Consider the following 26,630-nt stretch of genomic DNA (forward strand, 5'->3'; position numbering starts at 1 on the left):
TTCACAGACCTGTAGGACAAACTGAAGAATGTGTTTTGGGAGAGATGCCTAAGCTATCAGAGGACAGAATTGTTTTATAAGTTCCCAAACAATAGTGATATTTAAAATATATTCTTAAAGGACATTACACTTGCAGCTTATTAGACGCTGATGCTCTTTATTACTCACAATTACAGACGGATAATTTGCCTGAGAAAAATTCATTGCCAACAGCATGCTAGACCTCCATTTCAACTCCTGAGGAAATAACTGTTGCAAGCAGTCCAACCTACTGTGTTTTCTATGCAATTCACTGCTTGTTCTGCTCAGTGTGACTTCAGGTAAAACTGTATTTCCAAAAAGCACCCCAGTCAGCTGTGAATGCATACGGATTCTCCAGTATCAATCAGAGAATAGGATTTCAAATATCCTGAGCCCAGAAACGTGCCTGGCACTTGTGGCTGGCTCTGCATCTAAATACCCCAGATTTTTGCAATCTCTTCTGGCTCCACTGAAGGATCACAGATGCTGTTTGGGGAAAATACACTGTTATGGGCTGTGAAGATCTGTCTATAATCAGTGTGTCCCATATCTTGTAACCAGTTATTTTGCTTAGCTTTATTTTGAAGACAAGAAGAGGAACAAATAAATGAGAGAGCAGACCCAAGCACTGATGAACTTTGAACTTATTTGAATGTGAAGCTGATTAGCCACAATTGAGAGAGCACAAAACCCCAATCTGAACACTCTGAAATTCAACACATGAAGCTCCAGGATCTAAATCCTGTGTTTCACACGCATCTTCACCTGTATCCATCTTTACCTGTGAGAGAGAAAAGCAGCTTCAAATCGTTTCCTTCCCAGAAGTTTGGGACTGCTTCTGCACTGTGTAACGCGCTGAGCTGAGAGGTGACGCAGTGTCCCAGCTGCTGGACCCCGGGTTTTCCCCAAGTGTCAGGTCACTCCTCCTCACAGGTGATTGTTTGCCATCATCATCTAAAAGAGCTGCATCTTCCATGACTAGATTTACAGGTACAACCACTTAAAAAAAAAAAAAAAAGTATTCACGGTGAGGTAAATATGCAGGTTTATTGCAGCCAAGCCACTCCTTTCAGTGCTCATTCCTTCTTAGACATCTGCTCACCAATGTTAAAACCCCGAGCACCTTTGGCAAGGGGAGAGATCTGCAGCACCTGTAGCAGGGGAGCAATATTTAGGAAGGAAGTGTTGTCAGAGGAAAAGCAGCAGCTTCAGCTTGTGTCCCAAGACAAGTGAATCTTGATGACAGCAGTTTATCATTAACCTGAACACTGCAAGAGGCATATAAGGAGGGAAAGAAGAAGAAAGCCAGAGAATCATCCAGGATGGAATCCACCATAAGGATCAACAATGCTGCAGACATCTCTGTTATTGTCATCTATTTTGTGATAGTCCTGGCAGTGGGAATATGGGTATGTTGGGCTTTAATTTTCTAATTTTTTTCTCTTTTCTTTCCTTTTTTCTTTCTTTCCTTTTTTCTTTTTTCTTTCTTTCCTTTTTTTCTTTCTTTCCTTTTTTTCTTTCTTTCCTTTTTTCTTTCTTTCTTTCCTTCTTTTCTTTTCTTTTCTTTTCTTTTCTTTTCTTTTCTTTTCTTTTCTTTTCTTTTCTTTTCTTTTCTTTTCTTTTCTTTTCTTTTCTTTTCTTTTCTTTTCTTTTCTTTTCTTTTCTTTTCTTTTCTTTTCTTTTCTTTTCTTTTCTTTTCTTTTCTTTTCTTTTCTTTTCTTTTCTTTTCTTTTCTTTTCTTTTCTTTTCTTTTCTTTTCTTTTCTTTTCTTTTCTTTCCTTTTCTTTCCTTTTCTTTCCTTTTTTTTTTTTTTTTTTTTTTTTGGTGCTTGCTGAGCAGGTCGTTTTGTAGGTCCTAGGAAAATGGCTCAGTAAATGAAAATGTATAATTATTAAAGACCATGGTGCTTAATTGAGATTGTTAATAAGTGTATGGTGAGGAAAATATGGGTATTTACTGAAGAAGGGAAGATGAACTGGGGAGAGAACTGTTTATATGGATTGAATAGTTAGTGGAGAAGGTGGAGTAATGGGGTTTGTGTGGGGAAGAATCCAACCGTGAGAACCGTGAGAGGTCAGGTCTGCAAAGCCCAAGCCAAGTCCGGTTGCTGGTAGAAAGCAGGCTAGAAGCTGTGAGAATTGGCTGTGTGAGGTGATGTGTAGGAAACAGCAAGAAGTGAGAGTTGTAGGGAAGCAGTGAAGGTGTCAGTGTGCAAGGAGGGCAATATGGGCTAATGTCTGTGGTTTAAATTTGCTGCTGGACTGTGGGATAGGCTGAGTGCTGCAGGCTGCTCTCAGCAGAAAAGTGATGTGGGCCAAGACTGTAGCTGCCATTTGAATGCAGCATTATTGTGGCTTTTCTTTTTGCCAGAGGGACCTTGGCTATAGAGAGCAGTGCCTTTGTAACTGTGAGGAAGGGACAGTTTAGAGGTGGAAAGAGATGGCTTTGACTTTTTGCTTGTGATCTAAGCAGAACTGTACCTCCTGCCCCCAGGCAGCAACACAGAATATGCTGAGCACTGCAGGGGAAAACTCAGTGCCTAATCCTGAAACAAAGGACAGTGCTTTCACAGCTAATGGGGAAAGGCAGATACTGTCCTGCTGGTGCTGAACTGCCTGGAAGTAATGGGCCTTATTATGTGTTACAAAGCTGTAAACCATAGAATGTGCCGAATTTCCAAGCTGCTATTCTGAGGCTTGCTCTTTCCTTGGGGCAAGTGCTCCTGGTCACCTGAACACCTGATGATTAGCCAGCTGAGTGGAGGCCTTGTCCTGCTGTAATCCTGAGCTTGCAGGAGCATCCCAGTGGTCCATTTCACAGAACAGAGAAATGTGCTGCAGGAAAACCCCATCCCTACCTAGCAGCCTGAAGAGCACAAAAAATGGCAGGTGAACACAGTATGATCACAGCCCGGTCTTTATCTTTTTGTCATGGTAGTAGATTGAAAAACGTAGCAACAAATCTGAAGACCTCAGTGTGCCTGAACACCTTGCTGTCTTGTGGGAAGACACTGGGTCTTTGCTGTGGAAGTCTTAACTATTGCTGTAATCAAAGGTCTTTGTCAGAAAAGGGCTGGTCAGATAATGTATTCTGAGTAACTCCTGGAACCCTTTGTCTCCAGCAACAATGTGTTCTTTATTGGACAAATGCTTAATTCAGCTACTGTGTGCACTGAAATGGAAATTTATTTCATATTTCCTTTCTTCTGTGTCAGAATGAAATATTTGGCTAATTTTCTTCAAGTCTTCTTCCTGTATTTGCCTATTCAAAGTTCATCAGTGGAGACAATGGGAAGCCAGTATTTGATCAAGGTCGTTAATAAAAGGAGGAAGCTTCCTTCTAAAGGCTGTCCTTTGTTGAAAACAAACTGAGTGCACGAAAAGAAAATTTTAGCCTACTTTATTTGAACTTCAGAGGAAAGTGTGTGCGCTGCTGAAACCACAGCAAGAAAATGAATTTTTGTAGATATCTGCTTGAGCTGGATAACAGTGAAGAGAAAAGCTGCATAACTTCTGCCCTGTGAACATACAAAACTCAGTCTTTTTTAGTGCCTAAAATCGAAGAGGTTACTCCCCTAATGAAGTGTTCTTCTGAGTTTGAATTTGTACTGAATTTGTAGTTGGGTGATCAATTGTTTTGTTGCATTCAGTGTTACTTTAATGTTCTGGTTTTATTGTAATGAGATGAAGCCATGAAGCTTGAATGGTTAATATAGACCTAGACACAAGAATCATTGTTTGTAGAATCATGTAATCATTCGAGGTGGAAGGGACCTTTACAGGTCATCTAGTCCAATTCCTCTGTAATGAACAGGGTCATCTACAGCTGAGTGTTGCTGTTTTCTTTGCCATAAGTTCTTTCTAGCCACTTCTTTTTTCCACTTTGCCCTCCTGTTTTAGCAGTTTGTTTTTAGTCAGTATATGACTTGCCTATGATGATTAAAACACAATTTAATCACTCTTCTTTTCTCTCTTTTTTTCCTCAAGGCCATGTACTCAACCAACCGAGGGACAGTCGGTGGATTCTTTCTGGCCGGACGGAGCATGGTTTGGTGGCCGGTCAGTGTTGTGTACTCCATGTGTGTATAAAACATATTTATGCTTCTGTATGTGCATCCACTTCTGTATATTTCATCCTTAAATATAAAGTATACCTGCTATAGTGTTAAGACTGCAATGGCTATGCCAGGTAGACATACCTTACTTATCTTCAGACTCCCTCTGTACTCACTGTGGTACAATACTAACTGTACACCAAAAGCCACCTCACAGACAGGATAAAGTGCTGGGGAAGCTGTGCTGAGCTCTGAGTTGTCTTGATGATGAGACATCAAGAACTTGAACTTAGATACTTTGATATCTGAGTAGATAAATCCAATGCTTTGCCTTTTGGTTCACTTCTTTGTTTTTTTTTTTAAATGTTTTGAATTTAGTGTTTTCACTGCTCTCAAAGAAGTTGACTTATTTTGAGGTTATCATGGAGAAGAATTAATCTACTGATTCCTTGGTATTGCTCTCGTGTCTCCAACTTTGGTAACAATTTCTGGTCAATGCAAGGAGAAAATCCTGGAAAGATTATGATAAACTATTGTTAAAACAGTTTCAAATTTATTTAATGATTATCCGTGACTTATATTGCTTGTCTTTGGTGCTGTTTTCTCTTCAAAGAGGAAAGCAGTTACAGACATGAAGCAACGTTTCATGGCTATCCAGCAGGCCTCTGGCAGAAGTGCTGTTAGAAGCAATTGTCTGTTTCTTCTAGATGATACAGTTATCTGTTCAGCAGGACTTCAGAAAAATCTTCATTGTACTGATATTGTACATGCTTTCATGTGCTTCAACAGAGACCATCAACATTCCTGATTTTGCCTTGTTTCAAAAAATGTCTTTGCACTTTGTAAGCTTTTTGATTCAAGATTCCACCCACATGGAATGTGGTTATGGGTTCCAGATGGATTTGGTTACAGGATCTGGGGGATAAAGGGAGTAAATATTTATTCTCTAAAATTTAGTAATTTTCTGGAAGTCGGTCACACAAATACCTACATTATGTTCAGTCTTCTTCACTTCAGGGAGCTCTTGTCTGGCTTTAGAAGGAATCAGAGCTGCCATTTTAATGATATAAAAAGATTAAGGGCTAATGACAGTGAAAGCTGTGTTCATTTGGTTGAGTAGATCTGAGAAAATTCTAGTTCCACTGAAAGCCTGAGGAAAGAGAGAGTTTCCTTTCTCTCCTTTCCATGTTACTATGAGATAAATTCTATAATTTTAGGGGGAAAAATTGACTTGCTTGACTGATAGTTTAATCTGGACTGGTTTTAACCCTGTGCAATTCTGTCTACTTGTCAACAGTGAATGTTAATACTCTCTGTGCAGACATAAATGAGAATGGAAGTGGTAAGGCAGAAAAGACTCACCGTGACAACTTTGTGTGGCTATGGAGGCACAGAGAAGTTCTAATGATCCCCCGAAGACCCAGGGGCAGCCAACTAACACTGAATTCTCTAGCAACACAAAACCAACAGATTCAACTCCCTTACTTGAGCAGAAAGACAAAATAGATGACCCCACGTGCAGCATCTGCTGCCGGCCCATCTCTCCTCCCTGCCCAAACTGCACAAGCAGGCATGGATGCAGTGCTGGTCATAAGTGCAGTCTTAAGATCCTCCATTCAGTCCTTCCTTTCTCCATTCTGTGGATCATTTTGTGGCCATGAAGGTTGATTGGTATTTTACAAAACTAAGTCTGTAACTTCTTTTTGACTGTTTAGTTGATTTCAGTTTCTGTGTTATTTCACTGAAATCACTGCCCTTGATGCTGTGGATGAGTCAACTCAGTAACTCCAATAGTTCATTAGCAATCAAGATATGTAGTTATGTTCTCACTGATTGCCAGAAATTTAAGTCTATCATGAGTTAATTGTATGAGTATGAAATGCTGTTCCCTTACAAAGTCTTTTTAGAGAAAAAGAGAGAAGAATCTTCAAGGAACTGATTTTGGTTTCTTATGCTTTGAAGGAAATCTCTTTAGGATAGACCTGCATGACTTTTCAAACATTCATAACCAACTGTACTTTATTCCAGAGAGTCACAGAAGCTCAGAGAAATTACCAGCTTTGTAACCCTGGGCCTTGCAAACTGAACTTTTCACTTCTTCTGTTCAAATACTTTCTACTCTTGTAAGAAATTCAGCATCTAAAGAACTAAAGAACAGTCAGCTTCGGTCATAGCCAGTCTGTCAGGATTAACAAGCCTTCAGACACCATGAAAATCAACAACAACAACAAAACCTCAATTTTGAAGCTTTTCTGCTTTGAGTTCTGTTCTTCAGGTTCCATGGTTCTGCAGACGGCTGTCTGCACGAAATTGTGAGTTATCTTAGAAGCCTCAGCTCCTGAGGCATAAATGCTAATAGGGCAAAGTAGTATTTGGTGGGCATCTGATGTTCAGATATGGCTGGAAAGATTTACTGCATAGATAGTAAGTGGGGAGCATTTCAAAGTCAAAGACATAATGTACTTCAAACAAATGTCACTCGGTGTATTTGCTGTTATTAAAGCCCTGATCTTTGTGAGCAGGGTAAGAATTAAAGGGAAAAAATACATTTTTTTGCCTCAGTTCTGCATGCCCTCTTTTCAAAGCCCAACAGAACTGATCAGTGGCACAATTTCTGTTATCTCTGCATCCAGTTAAGTTTTACATACTCTCACAATTCTTCCAGTTTGATAGATCTGACATTGCTGTGAGAAGCCAGTAGGGACAACCTGGTACATGTAAGATCAGTACCTTCCTTCCACAGATGAAGTAAAATAGGAAATTTACTTATTTTGTCAATTTCCATACAAAAAAAAAAAAAATGGTGTGAAACTGAACTGTTTTTAGAGTAAAAATGATGATAAAATATTAAAAACAAAGCTCTGGTAGAGCAGGGAAAGTGAAGAAGATTTTTGCAGAATCTGTCAGAACATTTCAGCCAGCCTGGAGGTGCTGTCTGCATCTCAGAGGACAAAGGTGGAAGGTTTCAGATGAGTCTGTTTATGGCTGTGCTGCTCCCACAGCTGTCACACTCACTAAGAGACAGAGACACCTTACCTGACATGTATTGTGTCTCCATATCTGTCTGTCTGTTTATCAGTGTTGTTTAATTTGGCAATAACACAATACTGAGAACCTGAAGAATAATGAAGAGAACAGAATAAAACCCAACACTTCTTTTTTAAGTTTTTTACTATGAGTGGTGAGGTGCTGGAGCAGCTGCCCAGAGAGGCTGTGGATGCTCCGTCCCTGGAGGTGTTTGAGGCCAGGCTGGAGGGGCTCTGGGCAGCCTGGGCTGGTATGAAATGGGGAGGTTGGTGGTCCTGTATGCGGCAGGGGGTTGGAGATTTGTGATCCTTGAGGTTCCTTCCAACCTTGGCCATTCTGTGATTCTGTGTTTTCTTTGGGTCTCAGAGCCTTGGAAAAGTCACAGTAGTATTTTACTGTAAGCATCAAACTGATTTTTCCAAAGTGACTGAAAGTGATCTCATAAAACTCGAGTAGGGAAGCATCTTTCCTACAGGATACAGTCACAGCTGTGAGTTAAAAGAGAAGTATGGAAACTGTTGGAGAGTAGTTCTTAAGCATGGGAATAAGAAATTTGTCAGAGAAGAGGGATTTGAGAAGCATCTTCTGCAGGTGACTCAGAAAGGTGACCTCATGCTGCTGTGAAGGAGCTTCTCTGTTGTTCTCTGTGGAGTGGCTAAGGGCAGGTATTCTCTTTGCCATAGGGAAGGCATGATCAAGGTTGAGGAAAAGTGTTTGATACTGAACTGGTGCTTTCAAACAGGAAATCAGACATTAGGAATGGAGGATATGTGTGATCCTGAGAGGGAGAAAAGAAAGGCATAAACTGAGAAGTATGCACACTGCCATGGCAGTAGTCACTGATTTGCAAAGAGCACTGTATATAAGGTTTGGAACAGCAAGTGCCAGGATGTCAGTGCATCCTAAAGTTAATGAAAAGTGCCAAGTGAATCAGTTAATGAATAACACGGAAAAAACATAATGATCATCATCTGCCTGCAGGGTGATAGTACTTTTCCTGAACAGAGTGCTCTTGTTAAAACCTGACCCCTTAAAAGATCTGAAAGGAGTTAATGTTCCACATTCCAGGTTAGCTCAGTTTTTTGCCCTCTTTCCGTCCTAACAGCTTTTGTTCCTTTCAGTCTACTTTCCTCTTCACTTTTCCTCCTCTATCTGTTGTAAAAATCAATTCACCAACACGTTGCTGAGAATGGCTAACGATTCCAGCTTCAGCCCATCCTCTGGCTTACAGCCATGCACATGGAGGAACTCAAATATAAAGATCTGCTCTCTTAGTAACACACCGCAGAGGAAAGAGGCCAGACACAAACACCCAGCCTGTTCCACCTCGGTGTGCCCTGTGCTCACTACAGCAAAGGCAAAAGGACCATCTAGTCCAGCTCCCTGGGCACAGGCATATTTGGCAGACATTCCTCTCTCTTTAACCAGCTTTTAGCTGCAGTTCTCATTAATTTACGCTTCCCTGCTATGATGCCACGTTCCACCCTTGGTGATTGTGTTCACTGTTACGTACTGATTTTGTAGTTCTGCTGTACCAGGTGTTCTCTAATTCAGAAAACAACATGTAGAAATTGAAAGTGATACATGCACCGGCATTGCTTCGTCCTAAATGTGTTGGTAATTTTGTTTGGTTTCCTATTTTTCTTAAAACACAGTTGTACTCTGTGTGGAGTTTGAACACATTCCCAGTAATTGCTAAGCTGTGCCCTCTGTTTTTAGGCACTGAGACAAATCCCACTGTAGCTTTCTTTTCTGAGAGTTCTTCATTAGCTGCTTGTATTACTTAGATCTGCATGCAACACGTTTCAAACTTCTGGAAGAGGAGAGGGAACACATTATGTAAAATCAGGGATTAATGTGGTTAATCTTTTCTGGTGAGTGCAATTTCTGATAACCTAAATTAAAGTTTAATTCTCCATCTACAGGGAGAACACCAGACAGCAGTTACTAATGTCTAATATTAGTACAGTATCTGTTTCTTCCCAATTATTTTTGAGCAAATACTGCTGTTGTGGTTAACAACAAAGTGGTTAAAAGAAGTTTTTTTTTATTACGAGTAATGTCTCTGACTTATTTGCTAATGCCTGTTACAAGACTTGTCATTCCTATGGGAATATATTTAATATGACAAACTGATTACATTTCTGTAGGGCACAACTGAGTTCTAGAAAGCTGTAAAAAAAATAAAGTAAAAAAGAGCAGAACAAAGTGAACTTAGAGACAGAAATTCCTCTAGTCCTGCATAAGGACTAGAAGATAACAGGGGATCCAACAGCAGAAAGGAAGAAAAAAAGCTTGGGAAAGAAGCAGTATAAAGGTGAGTGATTTGTTGCATGTAGCAAATGAAGGAGGAGAGTGAGTGCTGTTCTGGCTGTGGCGTGGCTCTAGAGAGTAAACCTGATCTTCACAGTGCATTTCTATGATGAAATCCCTTTTATCCTCCTGAATCTGAGGCAGTCATTCTTGTGCCCTCAGGAAGGTTGCTTTAATTTTTACTGCTACACAAAGGACTCACTGCAGTGATTGCAGACCTGGAGATTTGTAAATACGTTCATATATATTTTAGGACCCTACAAATCAATCAGTGAATTGCAGGCAAGGAATATTTCTATGTCTTGTAACACCAAACATATTGCAAGTGTACTTGGGATCTACATATGAAGAATGTGCAGGTGCAGATCCTGTATTCGTGGTTGTAAAAGAATGTTTTCAAGGCTTTTAGGTCTTTCAGTTTAGAGGACTACCTCAGACCTTTCCTTTCTGAGTGGCTCCTGCCTTGTCAGCAATCCAGCCTCAACCTTTCCTGGTCTTGCTCTTTCTCTGATCAGCATTTCTTGTGTTTCTCCCCCTATTCTGTCTGTTGGATCATTGCAATGTCTGGAGGTCTTTGCAGCATTCCTTCAATCCAGCTCCTTTATTTGCTTTATTTAGCATCTTCCACAAGCGCTCTCAGCCATGTAGCTTGAAGAATTGAATCAAGTTAATTTAATATCTTTTGACTAAAAGTCAAACAACTGTGAAATCTGTACGACTCTGACTGATTGCACAATTAGTCCCACAGTCTGCAGAACTTCATTATGAAACAGGAGTGCAGGTTTGACACAAGCGCACTTATTGTTTCCTCCTTGAGCAAGGCAGATCTGTGTTCCCGTCTCATTGTTTGTGTATCACCCAAATTCAGTTGGTCAAGTTTTGCAAATATTTGAAAGCCTGTTTTGGGTCATAACCTATGTGTCAGTTGGAAGAAGAGTTATGCAGTTTTGTATTCATGCTTCATGTTCTAGACATGAGGGCTAACGTTTCAGGTTTGATGGGGGATGGAGAAAAACAACGAGAGTCTTCAAAGTAGTCAAGGAAGTTGGTTGTCATTCGTTCTCATTGTCACCACCTGATGATGGACAGGCCTGAGTTCAAAATGTCAGGTGAACATGGTTTTTTCAAGTTGTCATGAACTGACCTTAAGAATCAAGTCCTGTTCTTTCTGTTTCCAGATCGGTGCTTCACTCTTCGCCAGTAACATTGGCAGCGGACATTTTGTGGGCATAGCAGGAACAGCAGCAGCTGGAGGAATTGCCATTGGAGGGTATGAATGGAATGTAAGTGACATGCATTTGGGTGAGCGTATCTGTGACGTCAGAATTATCTGCACAGGTTAATCAAGATGCCATCATTGAATAATTTTATGCTGTCAAAATTTACTTGGCAATACTTTGTTTCTTTACAGGTCTACAAATGCTAGTGTTGTCTCCTAGTTATCTTCCTTGGTTCTTGCACAAGTGACTGGGAGATGATGGCCCTTTTATGTTCAATGAAGGTTTTTAGAAAATGTTTGACCCAAAGAAATCAGTGGATTCTCTTCTTATTCTATCATGTGATTACATTTAATTATTGATAGGGAGCACTCTCAGACTGTAGGATGTCTGGAAGAGGTAGTTGGTTTTATAACCCACAATATTTTATTTTTTACTGCAGTTTGCTATTTAGAAATTGTTGAAAAGGCTTTATTTTCTTCACAGGCCATAGGAAATTTGGGATATCCTTCACAGTCACCTGCATTCTAAAAATCTTTTCCCTTTTAGTTTCTCCTTCTTCTGGCTGTATATGTTCTACATGGCAACCATAAGTGGAACAGAAATATCCAGGCTGACTTAAAATGAACCGCTTGGGGTACCAGCAGCAGTATTAACTGTGACAGCATGAAGATTCACATGAGCTGATTAAATGCATTTCCTCATTCTCAGATATTGTGGGTGTGGATAACAGTGATCTTACGATGCTTGATTCATGTGCATGGAAGGGATTATACCAAAACACAAAAGACTTAATGAGCGTTACATAGGTTTCATTGCATTTAATTCTGTGCAGTGAAAGAAACATACTTCAGTGAGGAACTGTATTTTTTCTCCTTAACAAGTAAGTGGTTGCTGCAAAAATTCAGGTGGTTATATAAATATTAAAGGAGAACACTAAAGGCTAACAAGAATTGTGAGACGGTTTATCTGTCATCTTTCTCTATTTGTTTACAATGGCGCTGTAGGCAACCTTATTCTTCTTCCCTTTGCACAAAAACTAAGCAAAAGAAAACAGAACAAACATTACTTGAAATTTCACAGCATTCAAAGCTCTGGGACAGGTACTCTCCTTCAAACATACTCATAGCTAACTCTTCGTCTCCTGGGAGGTTCTCCATGGGCTGATGTAAATATACAGAGTGCAACAGTTGTTGTTTAGCAAGAAGCATTGATGCATGCATGTGTTTGGAGAGTTACACTACATAGTTCCTTAAATAGTTATGACAGAGAGACTCTTGACTGTATAATTCAATTCTCCTCTTGAAAGAAATATTGATTATTATACTGCTTGTATCAGTATTATTCCATGAAATTACTTCTAAATTACATTAATCTGATAGCAGATGCTGAACCACTCTTTCTTGTCCATTTCTCATCTTTGATCTAAAGGCAAAACTCAAAAGATAATGTTACTGAAAACGAAAACAACCTCATGAGTAGGCAGAAAAAATGTAGAATTTTGAGCAGAATTTTGTTCTTCATTTGTCTATCTAGTTATGTACTACTTTAGTTAGGGAGAATTTACTAGCCATTTCAGTTAGAAAACTGACACCATAATACAGTAAGATCTATAGTTCACAAAATGCACATGGCCATTCAAAATACACTGAGCAATGATAATGTGGAAATACCAAATCCTGTACTAGATGCTTATGGTACATATTGTACAGAGTGTGGGATCGCTGTAATACACCGTGCCTTGTAAAGCACAGACATCTCACAGAAGCTCAGTGCAGAAAGAAGCTAAAGAGATATCAGAAGTGCTTCTTTACCCCATACCTACGATTGCTGGTGTCACGAGATACCATTGCAGCACAGCTGATTCTGAAAGGTAGTCTGACTGTACCTGGGATGGAGCAACTAGCAAATGGGTCTCAGTCATTAGACTTAATTAATCCTTCTTTAATATTTCCCAGAAATTGTGGACTTATGGGCTGATTGCATTTTAACAGCATGCTTTGAGGACAGCTGGAGTAAGCTAGCATTGCTGGTAGGGTGGCATTTTGATACTGAAAGGCAAACATACGAGCAGAAATCAGCAGTTTTTCTCCAAAATGTGTTCTCATAGGTGCTTCTTTCGGAAACTGAGCATGCAATTCAGTTTCCATGGTGCATGACAAATCTCTTGGCCAGGATTTCATTCCCAGATTTTCAAGTGTAAGACAAAGGATCGAGCAACACCCATCGCAGCCCCAAAGTGCCCAGGTTTGAGTGGTCTCAGTGGTCTCTATCTGCAGTTTGGTCTGATAAATGGTCTTTGTGCTGTATAGAGAGAGGAGGCTAATTCAGCTGATCTTGTCTTGACTGCAGGCTCTGATATTTGTGGTTGTTCTAGGATGGCTGTTTGTACCCATCTACATCAAAGCTGGGGTAAGTAAAAACAGTGTTATATTTTCCTGTGCTGTTTGTTTTAATCATCCTCTCTCTTTTTGTTTGTGGATCAGGTCTGGAGTATTGCAAAGCCATTATAAATGGCAAAGGAGATCTGATCACAGTAGAACCTGTCTATATTATCTATATGTATATGAGTAATGATGATTCTCAAATTCTGAGACCTGAGATGTGTTTGGTACTCTGCTCTTGTTCTCCTTTGATTCCTGGAGCTGCTGTTCCATGCAACTGCATTTGTAGCTCCCTCCCTTTGCCTTCCACTCCTACAGTATCTGAGTAGCAAAAAGCTTCCTCTAACTTGCTTTGTATCCCTGCCCTGTTGTCTGAGACCTTCTCTTCCCACCCTGCAGGTGGTGACGATGCCAGAGTATCTGAGGAAGCGTTTTGGTGGGAAGCGGATTCAGGTCTACCTGTCAATCCTTTCACTGGTCCTGTATATTTTCACAAAGATCTCAGTACGTACAACTTCTGCAACAATTTTTCCATCCAAAGTTGATCTAAATAATAGAAACTGCCATTTACATTATTATGCACGCAACTGACTGTTGCTTCTGAAGTCCAGTTGAACTAAGGAGTAAAAAGTGTGATACAATAGTTACGTGTATTTTCTTCTATGTAGTGAGATTATGTGTGCAGATCTGTTTTGCAGTCTGAGTTTTGTTGGCTTCCTTGAACATCTCTGGGAAGATCTTCTTGGTGTTTGTTGGGCTTTCTCTCTCTTTTTTTTTCTATTTTAATGTTTCTAAGGTTTACTGTTATAACAGGCAAGAATGGAAGGAACCTTATATTGTATTGCACTCTGTTTAGGGATTGATGAAGCATGGGAGGAAATTTCCACAAATATGAGTTTGTACATTTTGATCTACGTGAATCATCTGAGAAATAATAGCTGCTGCTTGTTTCACCATTTAGTTTTAGAATCTTTTTGCCATCGGTTTGGGCACACAGCATCCCATGCCAACCCTCCGTTCTGCTAGGAGAATAAGCAATACTTTTTGGAGAAGAGTGCTGTTGGGTTTTCAAGGAACAGGATTTTTCATCCCTAGGCTTCATATTCATCCTTCACTCTGGTGAACATGCCATCAGCAATACAAACAGCTGAGGGAAAAGAGCAAAAGAACAGTGAAAAAATGAGAATGATAGAAGCTAGAAAACAAGAGAGTGGGAAAATGCAAAGGAAATGGTGACAGCTGAGGTGAAAGGAAGAGAGATTCTTTTAATGGGTAAATGGTTGCTATAAAGTTTAAATTGCTATAAAGTTAATGTTTATTAAGCATGTGGTTGTGCTGCTGTGAAATAGTGAAGGGAGCTGGTGTTTTCCATATGTCTTGAAACTACTAAGCCTTTGAAGAAGTCCACAGTTCAGGTATACCTCAATCTGTTGTTTTTCAGAAGTTGCCATGGCAGATTACTCTTTGCCCTCTGCATGGGAGCTAAGTGATAATAGTGCAATTTAAGCTAAAAGATTGGCCTTTTGCTCTCATTCTCACATCTTCACGATAACTGATCCTTGCAGAGGTTATAAATTAAACAGGTTGGTGCTATGTGACTGGCCCCAACGCTGGATTTCTGTATAGTTCAGAAGGATCAGTTAAATTTACTGTTGTTGCGCTTCACTACCACAATCAGAAATCCCAGGTATGTTGCACATGACACAGAGCTCTGGCAGTCCCAGCAGCTGAGAAACATTTCCAATCAGATGACTCAGTCCCATTCTGCAACACATCTGCAAGAAGCCCATTAAGCAGGTTCTGAATTCAGTCTTTTATTCCCAGCCTTATAATGCCTAAGAGTTTAGTCATGGGATTTCATCCTGTTTCACTAGAGGTGTCTTAATTCCAGGCAAGATGCATTCTCCATTTAAACTTCCCATGTGATCACGCGGCTGAAGCACCTTCTTGTGCACTTGTGGAGCAAAGCAATAGTGAAGAGATGCCTATAGCAGCAGATTACCAGCACCCCACTCTACCTCCCCAACTTCTAGTTATTCCAGATGTATGTGGAGAATTGCCATAGAATTGAGCAGAGGAAAATTTGGTGTAGAATTCTGTAACTATTCTGACACTGTCAATTCCGTGTACAAATATGGCTCTGATTTCTGTAGCATCAAACGTTTTCTGCACTGTTGCATTGTGTGACTACATTCAGTAGAGCGGAATTTGCTGTATTTTATTTGCAAAAAGCAGTTTTTGGAGGTTTCAGGTACTGCCAGAGAGGTAATGGTAGGTTTTTCTGTCCCATGCTATGCAAAACCAGGCCCAAATTGTCTTCAAATGAACATCTCCAGGGGCACAAAGGGAAGGGCTGTTCCATCCTGGCCCATAGCTAGTTTATTTGTGCTGTGTAGAGACGTATGCGCTGTGCAGAGCTAGCACAGGTCTCTCTTCACAGAGGCACATTTCATCTCCAGACATACCCATGTGTTGTCAATCTGTGCCCTATCCAACCTGCAGATTTGCATTTTACTTCCTCGACTGCTGCTTTTCCAAGCACTCCTTTGTTGTCACCTGGGCTTAGTGAGATTTGGTGTAGAAGGATCTTTCCGCCCTGCCCTTGACAGGCAGTCACACCTAACAGTTTAACTGCCACTTATCCTTCTAGAATAAGAGCAGCACATTTTCAGGGTAGTTATTTCACGTGTTGATTCCTTCATTTGATATCATACTATTGAATGTTCTTAGTAATATTATAATCGGGGTACGTTCCAATGAATAATAAAATACATCAGGCCATGTAACTCCTGGCTTGCTCTCTCTGGCATGCTGCCCAATGCTGCGTGATGATTAGATTCTCTTTGCATGTATCTGTACAAGATTATTACTGTTTCTGTCTTTTCTTGGACATTTTCTTTCTATTTTTATTGTTCCCTTGTTTTGTGGCTATCAACTGCTTGTCAGGCAAGGCTATGCTGCAAGGATCTTTGGGATCACATGTGATCATTCAGCCCAATTGATTTTCAGCTGGCTGCACAAGCATCTCACATGTGTGTGCTTCCTAAGCATGCAGTACTGTGAGTCCAAAGCCCCTGGCAGCTGTCAAGGCCTTGCTTTATAACTGCGTTGCTGATATTGGTCATTGTGCCAAAGAATAAGGTCTAGAGAAAATAAAATCAAGAGTAATTAACTCAATTATGATAAGACCAAAGCAAAATAAATTCTGAAGAAATCATAAATAGATTTATGAGAAATCAGGGCACAGGTTTACCAACATAAGGGGAGGAAGAAAGATAAACTCATCTTAGAACTTCACAGTGTAGAATAAATTATAGAGCACTGGAGTTCATTATGTTGGAGCTGGATCCTCTAGTGATAAATAAAGGCTCCAAGTTAGCTATCTTGCATTCTGCCAATTGTTCCTGCAGGATCTGTGCATGGCTTTGGAGAAAGAGCTTGTAATGGGAAGATTTGTCAGATGAGATAAGGATTAAATAGTATCATTAAAAGGCTATTTGTGGAGAAATAAGGAAATACTGGAAGGAAATAATCTGATGGGAGGGAGGAGCAGTGAAGCTGGAAGGTAACAGCAATTCAAAGTTGCTGATAAATTGCTTAGGACACAAAATAATTAACTGTATGCTTCTTTGCTAGGGTCTTTTAGGACCATTAATATTTAATGCTATGTAAGCTGAAGTAAAGCCAAGAACAATAAAAGACTTACTTGGACGTAAGCAGATCAGTGGTGTGACAAGGTGGGAAAAAATATTTCCATAGAGATAAGGGACAAAGGACACAACCTTGCAGCCATTGGGAGATACAATCTGAAAAGTCCTCATTCCTAATTTCAGCCTAAAACCTGTAAGAAACGTCATCATCTCAAGCTGCTTCAGGGCAGGGTTTGGGGAGTGGAACCCTTGCTGTGGCTCACACCCTGCTTCCTGCTTGTCTTCTGCACATCGGGGCACTGCGTGAGGATCTGCTGTGCTGCTCAGCACTGCCTCATTCTCCAGAGCAAAGCAGTCCTGGCTTCAGCGACCTGCAGTGCTTTGTAGCTCCTGAGCGTGTTTGAGCACTGGAGGACTTGTGCTGTGAAGGGAGGCTGACTCCCTTTATTGTGACTTTGTATGGGAAGGGTGGGATACAGAAAGCAGGCGTGCAGGTGGGATTGGGTGTGAATCCTTCATCTGGACCCAGGAGATACAGACCTCTAAGGAAAGGAGGACTAATGGCAACTCGTTAGAAATGCATTGGGGTAGATCAGTCTTACTGTAAACTTAGGTGAATAACTTTGATGCAGAATATTTTTAATTAAGGAGATTATTTAATGTGTTTAAAATCTCAGTAAGAAATAGATTGTTATTCTGAATAGATATAGATAGATAGTATATTTAGATATAGATAGATAGTAAGATAGTATATTTAGATATAGATAGTAATATTTTTTACATATGAGCCAAAGGTCTCTTCTGTTATCCAGCAACTTGTCAATTATTCTGACAGGAACCTTAGATTCATGATAAATTCTTTGCTTTTAATTCCCACATGTCCTGAACTGGTGAGACTAGCTGTAGCACATGTATGTAAGCAGTGAAGAAAAAGGGAGAGAGTTACTAGCATTAAAGGAGGAGCCCTGCCATACCTTGGAGACATCACAGGTCCCAGCCCTGGGCATCGCAGTGAGTTTTCAACTTTACTGAAGTCCCTCAGAATGGATGCACACAGTAGTGAGGAGGTGACTGCCTCTAGCTAAAATGAGCTGTTGCTAAATATTTGGGAGTTGTTTGAGAAATGCTGCGCTGTTCTTATACTGAAAGAACCACAGTTCTGAGAGGAACAACTTCTATTTTCATTTTGCTGGGGGTTTTTTTTGTTGTTTGTTTGTTTGGTGCAGTACTGTAAGGGATTGTGTACTCCAGCACTCCAGTCATGAACGTATGATGTGCCATCACATAGAACTTACCCCTTGCCTAATATGTATCATTTCCATTCCTTACAGGCAGACATATTCTCTGGAGCCGTGTTTATACAGTTGGCCATGGGTCTGAATCTGTATGTGGCTATTATTATCCTGCTTGTTATTACTGCTCTTTACACCATCACAGGTGAGTTTGCAGAGCAGCCTGATAAAGTAATTAAATTAGAGAAGCCAGGAAAAGGAAAACAGGGGAAGTGGATGAGAAAAATAAAAACTCGACAGGGGTGTGTTTTACAGTGATCTTTGTTGAAAGAGAGAGGCAGAAAAAATGAATAAAAGAAGAATAAAAAGAAGAAAGATTTTCATTGAGGCATTTGCAGAGGGGCTGACCTGTTTGTTCTGTCATTAGGTGGCCTCGCAGCTGTGATTTACACAGATACCTTGCAGACGTTTATCATGGTTGTGGGATCTTTCATTCTCATGGGATTTGGTAAGTAAATCACAGTGCTGACAGCAATTGATCCTGCAGTGCGAGGCCCTGTTGTCTTAACTAGGAAATTCCAGTTCTTATGCCTGTTTATCAGGGAGTGATGTAGGCGTGTTGCCTAGCAATCTGGTCATTGAGACAACTCCATTCCAAAGAACAGGTGAATCCATAAGGTACTGTGTAACATCCTATGAGAGAACAGGACTAGTGATGGGTAATGAAGTAGAGGTGGAGTTGCTGATTATGCTCTTCAGAAATTCAGAGAGTAACTTTTTTCCAGAAAACTATAATTTCATAGATTTTCAGATGCTAATGCTTGAAATTTCTGATTCAAAATGAAGAACTGTTGGCCACATTGCATGGTTTTTTTTTTGGTTTTTTTTTTTTTTTTTTTTGCATATATATATATATATGCAAAAGAAGCAAACAATATATATATATATTATATATATATATATATATATATATATATATATACTCTCTAGGGTTTTGTTCATCACTGTTACGGTGTTTTTCCTTCACATTGTCTGGCTGTACTTGAGATGTCAGTGTTACATCCTTTTTCACTTCTTTTGCTTTCTATTTTTCAGCATTTAAAGAGGTTGGAGGGTACGATGCATTCATGGAGAAGTATATGAATGCAATTCCATCCAATATCACCTATGGAAATAGCACAATTGATTCAGAATGCTATACTCCTCGAGCGGATGCTTTTCACATCTTCCGAGATGCTGTCACTGGAGATCTGCCGTGGCCAGGGCTCACGATTGGTTTGAGCATCCTTACTCTGTGGTACTGGTGCACAGATCAGGTAATGTGGAAGCCATGCGCCTTGGAAATGCAGAACACAAAACTCTGCAGACTTCTTGTATGATCTAAGAGTAATGTTTGCTTCTTCTTTCCCCACAGTTTGGTATTCAAAGCTATGTCACAGGAATGGCAGTTATTTTAGGTCTTGTCAGAGTATTTCCAGCTTCTGGTTTCTAAACTCCTTTAATAAATGGCTCCATTTTGGGGCTGTTGGACCATATGTGTGCAAGAAAATGGAAATGGTGTTCTTTCGGTTCTTCTTATAAACTGCTCAGAAGATACAGTGTTTAATTCCTTTCTCATGTTTTGTAATTTATAATTCTGCGTAAGAACAAGGAGAAAGTTTGTAATGTGAACATTTACTTAAGAAACATATCAATCATATGAGAATCATATGATCAAGAATCATATCAAATGGTCTTAGTTGGACTGGGATGGTTCCCCATTCAGCGATCCTGGTTTGTTTCCTGTTTGTGTGGCTTCCACCTTTGCATGCACAGTTTTGGGTGGATTTCCTTTATACATTTGGTCTTTCAGTCTGGAGACTCTCACCATTTCCTTCTTCCTTCCCCTAAGAGCTATCATCCAGCTTCCCAGAGAGATCACACTGGCATGAAAGTAGAAAAGTGTGCTCCTGCAACTGTGACATACATACATGCTCCATCTGAAGAGAGTGATCTCTCTGCTTTCTGAATTGTGAGAAGGACAATTTTTCACAATTTATAAAGCGAGTTAAAAAAGCAATGTAAATATCTGTTTTCTTCTTTTTTGTCTCTTGACTTGCTTTATAAATAACTTTTGAGAACAAAAGAGTATTGGCTCTTGAACACGTGCTGAATAAACGTTTTTTTCCTTTACTTATTTTAAATGTATTTTCAAGTAGTGTTTATGTTTTCCTGGTGATGGAAATCATAAATGGGCTCTTTCACCATCACACAGGTTAAGGAGCACTTTGTTTCTGGAATGTGGCTTGGTGTGTTCATGGTACTGATTGAGTCGTGCGTGCCTGTCGTGTCTCATTGACAGGTTATTGTCCAAAGATGTCTCTCTGGCAAGAACATGTCCCACGTGAAGGCTGGATGTGTGATGTGTGGGTACCTGAAGCTCTTGCCCATGTTTATCATAGTGATGCCTGGAATGATCAGCCGAATTTTGTATGCAGGTATACACATATATTTACAGGGATGCAGATGTCCTCCTGCTGCCCATCTTTCACTGGCAATCTCTCTCAATTTCCTTTTCTCTGTCCTAAATACCTGACAGATTGTTGTCTTGTCATACGGTTGTTCAGGCACATATGTGCACAAATACGGACTGCACTGAGCGAATCCACAAACCCACAGGCAGAGAAGAGGTGTTTAGGTTGAGTGAAAATTGTGTTCCTCTGTTTTTTATTTGACTTGCTTTTCTAGTGTTACTGAGTTCTGATCTGACAAATTAATTCTGGTGGTTTTTGATCTGCAGCAATTTTTTAGTATTTTTTTTTAGAGAGGAAAAGGAAAATGGAGGCTTAGAATCACCTTCCATCCTGCTAGCAGACCAAGGATGATATAGAATGTGTCAGTGCAGTGGTTCAGTGCATGTTTGTTAATATGACCTTGTCTAACCGTGTCTCATTATCCTCTTCTCAGATGTGGTGGCTTGTGCTGTGCCTGAAGTCTGCCAGCAGGCCTGTGGCACCTCAGTGGGCTGTACAAATATTGCTTATCCAAAAATGGTAGTAGAACTTATGCCAAATGGTAAGACACTATTTTTGTTTGTTGTTTTAGGAAAGGCGAGGCTGCCAGACTGTAAAAATGAGTGAGGGAGAGCCCAAGTCTCAGATTTAGCTTAAAAAAAGTGTTGCTAAAATAGTTACTGTTAGTCTAAGGGGTGAGAAATCCTAATTGATTGTGGCTGTGGGTGCAGAACAGTTGCATGCCAACATGTCAGCTCTCAGCAGATACTGAGCAATGACATTCTAATTGTTCCCATTCCCTGCAAAGGTCAAAAGTAACCTACTTTGCCTGTTTTGTAAAGGACTCGGGAATTCTGAGTTGCAGGCATACACCTGCAGTCCTTATGCCAGCCCCACTGAGGTGGGAGAAAACATTGTTCTATAATGCCTGTTCAGTGAGAAAATGAGGCACCAATCTGTAGAAGACTAAGTATAGGGAAAAGAAACAAAAACTGCAGAAAACCAGAGCTGATTCAGAAGGCTGGAAAAAAACAGATTATGGTATTATGCAAACCATGGTACTTCCTTGATCTCTTTATAATTCCCCATTGTTTCATAGATGTTGAAGATAGTCTTATTAAAGTACTATCATACTTCCCCATACTATGTTGATTAGATCATGCTGCTTGGAAAAGTGGTTTTTCCCTGATGTTTAATCAGTAAAAGAAACTTGTTATCTGATTTACAAATATATCACAGGCAACTGAGCACTGCACTGAATTCAAGAGAAATGGTTTTATAATTGTGGGTGAAGTCTGCTTATTAGTTTTTGTTTCAGCATCTAATCTGAAAGCGTTCACAAAGGAAGTACCTACACTCTAAAAGCTCAAGCATTGTCCCCTCACTGCTGTAAATAGCTTTTCCAAAGCTCAGCAGCATCACTCTGCTTGCATTGCAAGAGAGTGGCAGGCAGACATCAGTACATAAACGTGCCAGACATACACGTAGCTGGCTGACTTGACGGGATCAGACAGTCTCTATGGATGGTGCTGTGTATCAACACGCTTCACTGAATGCCCATCCCACCTAATGTATGGGGTGTCTTTGTTTTCCAGGTCTACGAGGTCTGATGTTATCAGTCATGCTGGCATCCCTTATGAGCTCCTTGACTTCCATTTTTAACAGTGCCAGTACGCTGTTCACTATGGACATTTACACCAAAATTAGAAAACAACCGTCAGAGAAAGAGCTTATGTTGGCTGGAAGGTAAGGCAGAAATGCAGCACGCCTGAGAAGCCTCCAAAGAGTGCCTGAGTGAAAATCTGTATTTGCAGTGTTCAGGCAGTGCAGCAGTGGCCTCCTGTGGCCAGGCAGGCTGTCCCATGTGTGCTTTCCCTTCTGGATGTTTTATGATAATAATTTCCAGACCTTACGTCCAATGGAATAGACAGTGGCTAAACTAATGCTCAACACTTACTTCCTACTGCTGTTCAAAGGGAACTATTTACAGATACCTTTGTAGGCTTTATGCTACACCATGCTCAGCATCAATCAACTAGTTCTACCTCATTTGCTTTTGGTTCATCTCTAGTCGAAACAAAGGAAAAAAGTAATTTTCTGTGTTTTAATTGCATGTTTAGCTGTATGATGACTGGTGTTTGACAGACATGATGCACAACTTGAATTACTTCTGTTTGTTCAATGGTAATTGGCCATTTCATTGATTTCGCTGGTTGAAATACAAAATAGACATTTAAATTATTGATTAATTGCTGTTTCTGATAGATGCTTCCTAGCAGGTGGCTAATAGAATATCTGGCTATGTTTGCAGGGCATTTATGGTGGTTTTAATTGGCATCAGCATCGCCTGGGTTCCTGTGGTGCAGTCAGCTCAAAGCGGGCAGCTCTTTGATTACATTCAGTCAGTTACCAGCTACCTGGGACCTCCCATTGCTGCTGTCTTCCTGCTTGCCATCTTCTGCAAGCGAGTAAATGAACAGGCAAGTGCAAATCAGGAAATAATGAAGCTGCATGTTGCTTTAGTTATCTTTTTTTTTTTTTTTAAACAAACATATCACTTTTCACCTTTGTTTTGGATGCTCTATTCATTGTCAGCAAACTTTTCAACAAATGCACTGTTGTTTCCTCCATTATTTCCCATTGCTTTTTGGATCCATTCTAGGAATTGCTGTTTTTTATTTTTAGAACAGTGAATTGAGAAATATTTAAGTAAGTAATTCAGAAGGGATGAGGTCTGGATTATGCTTTTGGGACCATGAGCCAGCCACATTAACTGGGATCTCTCTCAGACATTCTGAAGACTCAATATTCAGGACTTCAGTTTCTTTCCTATAGTGCTAGGAATAATATTTGCTAATGGTTCAGGTTTGCCCCAAGAAGAAATGGTTTCATGAGAAAGCCTACAGAGAAAAAGGCATCTTCCTGTTTTTTAATTTGGCTGAAACATTTGTAACTGCTTTCCCTCAAGACCGTTTCAGTGGTTCTCTGTGTGTCTGTCCAAAAGATCCTGCTTTATGCACAGAGGGATGTTCCATGTGCTATCCCAGTATAGATACATCTCACAGATGGGTTGGATCTGTGTGCCCTTTGTGGAAATCTGCAGTTGATCTGTGATTGCAGCTGGAATTTTGCCTGAGTTAGAATTTAATATAATCCTCATGTGTTTGTGTACACAGCATTCTTCAAAGCTGGATGAGTAGTACAGATAAGTATCAAAGCTTAAAATACATAAAATGAACTCCAATATTGTAATTGTTTATATGATTTACCAGTATTTCTTGTCCAGAAACATTTTAGCTAGAAATTGAATCAACTATCTTATTATTATTATTATTATTATTATTATTATTATTATTATTATATAATCTTATTATTAACTATCTATATACCATGAAAACTAGAATATGTTTCCATTGGGATTTCCAGTTTTCTGTTACAGTCGTTAGTTATTTGACTTCATGAACTCATGGAATGGCTGAAATTGCCAAAGTCAACATAATGTGTCAAACCTGCATGTTTCCCCCAGCAGCTCTTCAGGAGTTACAGTGTGCCCTTTTTCCTAACTTCTGTCCCTTTCTGCAGGGTGCCTTCTGGGGCCTGATAGTTGGGCTGCTGGCCGGGCTTGGTAGAATGATACCAGAGTTTGTCTACGGAACTGGTAGCTGTGTGGCCCCTTCCAACTGCCCGTTCATCATCTGTGGGATTCACTACCTGTATTTTGCAATTATTCTTTTTGGGGTTTCTGCCATCGTTATCCTGGCAGTCTCCTTCATGACTAAGCCAATTCCTGATGTACATGTGAGTATTACTGCACTTCTGCTCCTGGAGAAATGAAGTTTACCACTAGTTTTAAATACTGTTACTTGGTATATTGTCACATTTCATCTGTCTACATCTTATAGTCCTTGTAAGAAAGCAAAGGAGATAGTCTTCATTTATCTGTCACTGAGCTTCAGTGACTCCTAACGATCCAAGGCGCTGACTTAACAGACATTTGGGATGCTGTGGTCTCCGTGCACTCAGGATCTAGTTTTAAACTTCTTTTTTTAATGGCAGCTTTATCGCTTGTGCTGGACTTTGCGGAACAGCAAAGAGGAACGTATTGATCTCGATGCAGATGATGTGGAGGAGAATCCTGATGAAAAAGATAAGGAATCAGGTAACTGATGAATAATTTCTGTTGCAGTATCTGAGATGCCATCAGTATGTTTGAGAATCCCTATTCCATTCCTGAACAAACAACAGCATGCATAGTTTTCATAAAACAATACACCCCAGCAACAAAACCTCAGCCCAGATTTAAAGGGCTAGTAAGGTGCCCTTTAAATACATGAGTCCTAGTGCAGATCAGAAGTGACAGGAGAAATACTTGTTCTCTAGGTGGCTAGGTGCCAGTGCTAGGCTTATGTCAGCAGTGGTGTGCATTGGCAGAACTGCATGTAACTCTGGTACTTGCAATGAAACAAGGAGAATTCATTTTGAAATAGAGCATAGTAGCAAGGACTGAAGGAGAAAGGCATGGTGCAGGACAAAAGGAAAGCTAATTGCCAGACATCCATCTGAGCAAAACCTCCTGCTTCCTTTGCTGGGCTTCTCATTCTGCTGCCAAGTTCCTTTTCATAAATATTCTATAATTCATCTATTTGTTTTTTGATTAAAAGTATAGAAAGTAGGGAAAAAATGAGTGAACAGGTTGAGCTTTGCAGAGTGACCTGCTTCTCACTTACACAATCAAGTCTCTATGCTTTAAAAGGCCTTCTTGCAGTATTTAGAAAATCACGCTTTTTTCCAGGTGAGCTGTGAAAACACAATATTAATTTCATTCTTGTACAGCCTTGTACTGTATTTAAAAGCTTCCATGCAAGTAAGACCATAAGTCAGAGCTACTATATTAAATATAGGATGGAGCTCAGCCACGGAGAACTTGTAGTGTACGCAGCAGTCCATGCTTACATTTGATGACCAGTGTGCTATTCCTTCCAGTTTCAGAGGAGAGTGAAGACCCAGGATGCCTAAAGAAAGCTTACAACTGGTTCTGTGGCTTAGAGCAACAAAAAGGACCCAAACTGAGCAAGGAGGAAGAGGAAGCATTGAAGAAGAAACTGACTGACACATCAGAAGTGCCACTTTGGAGGAATGTTGTGAATATCAATGGCATCATCCTACTGACTGTGGCTGTATTTTGCCATGCCTATTTTGCATAAGCCTCTGATTGCAGTTCTGAAATCGTACTGTATTGTCAAGAAGAAACAATGAGTTGTAAACTTACACAGATTCATTTAGTATTTTCATGCTCTAAGTTTGTAAAAATCAGGGTAATTTACTCACTGATTCTGTGATCATAATTTCAACAATCTCAAGATCAAGAATGCTAGGAGTTCAAGAAAGGGAATTTCCATTTGGAAATTGAATCAGTCCAGGATTAATAGAGGTTCAGAATTTTCATCCTATATTCTCTCTTCTCACGATACATTTCATATTTTAGGTGCAGAACAAGACTGCACGAACCATTGGCTCATTTCATGAGCCATTTATCAGGGTTTGTGAATTATCTCTTGGGGCCAATGATACTATTTTAATTTTCAACTCTTCTGATCGTTCAGGTTGTTTTTTTTTTTTCCTTTGCTTATGATAATTTGATTACTAAAAAAAAGAACCATCAAACAACTGAGGGGCCATATTGTGGGCCAAACTAAAAAATCACTTTTGTTCTCTCCAAGCACAGCAGTGAAGGGCTTTTGTATATATCAGTGCATTTGATACTGCATCTAACTTTCCATTGTCACTTTTTTCCACTTTCATTTTTATGATATTTTTCACCATCTTGTGTTTCTCAGTAATGAGTGGAACATGAACCACCTGAACTGACCGCCTTTTGAAACTGGTCAAAACAGGATTCAATTATGCTATCAGGAATTCTGCTTATGATAGATTCTCTGCTTAAGGTTCAAAAGGTCCCCCTCTTGTATATTTTAATGTGTATCTATACTTGAATGTGAAACTTTTTTTATACAAAACACATGTATTATATATGCATACAATACATTATATATATGCACATATATGTTATATATCAGAATATATGTATGTGTGTATATATATTTATTTATTTATTACTGATTGATTTCCATCTTGGTATGTCAAAGTTAATCTCTACCCACAGCTGTTAGGACCTCTTTATCCTGGAGATGGTGTTAATGTTTTGCTTCTTTCTATGAGCTGTACTACAAAACAATCCAT

General features: G+C 39.8%; 1 protein-coding gene across 1 annotated transcript; it reads left to right on the top strand.

The window, feature by feature from the left end:
• The first annotated feature begins 1,321 nt into the window (after positions 1-1,321).
• SLC5A1 (solute carrier family 5 member 1) lies at positions 1,322-25,981 on the top strand. Its single transcript, XM_048963750.1, has 15 exons — positions 1,322-1,430; positions 4,008-4,079; positions 10,594-10,698; positions 12,985-13,044; positions 13,416-13,520; positions 17,998-18,103; positions 18,326-18,406; positions 18,994-19,214; positions 20,240-20,375; positions 20,845-20,952; positions 21,986-22,136; positions 22,702-22,870; positions 23,973-24,188; positions 24,447-24,549; positions 25,374-25,981. The coding sequence occupies exons 1-15, from the start codon at positions 1,344-1,346 to the stop codon at positions 25,592-25,594; spliced, it is 1,941 nt and encodes a 646-aa protein (XP_048819707.1). The 5' UTR covers positions 1,322-1,343; the 3' UTR covers positions 25,595-25,981.
• The last annotated feature ends 649 nt before the right edge of the window (positions 25,982-26,630 follow it).

The sequence above is a fragment of the Lagopus muta genome, chromosome 17, assembly GCF_023343835.1.
Source record: "Lagopus muta isolate bLagMut1 chromosome 17, bLagMut1 primary, whole genome shotgun sequence".
NCBI classification, from domain to species: Eukaryota; Metazoa; Chordata; class Aves; order Galliformes; family Phasianidae; genus Lagopus; species Lagopus muta.

What these genes read in the sequence shown, in the direction of transcription:
- SLC5A1 (XM_048963750.1), top strand. Translation starts at nt 1,344, where the DNA reads ATGGAATCCACCATAAGGATCAACAATGCTGCAGACATCTCTGTTATT. An exon ending in CCATCTACATCAAAGCTGGG is followed by an intron (nt 13,045 to 13,415) that starts GTAAGTAAAAAC and finishes CCCACCCTGCAG; the next exon opens with GTGGTGACGATGCCAGAGTA. An exon ending in GCAAGCGAGTAAATGAACAG is followed by an intron (nt 22,871 to 23,972) that starts GCAAGTGCAAAT and finishes CCCTTTCTGCAG; the next exon opens with GGTGCCTTCTGGGGCCTGAT.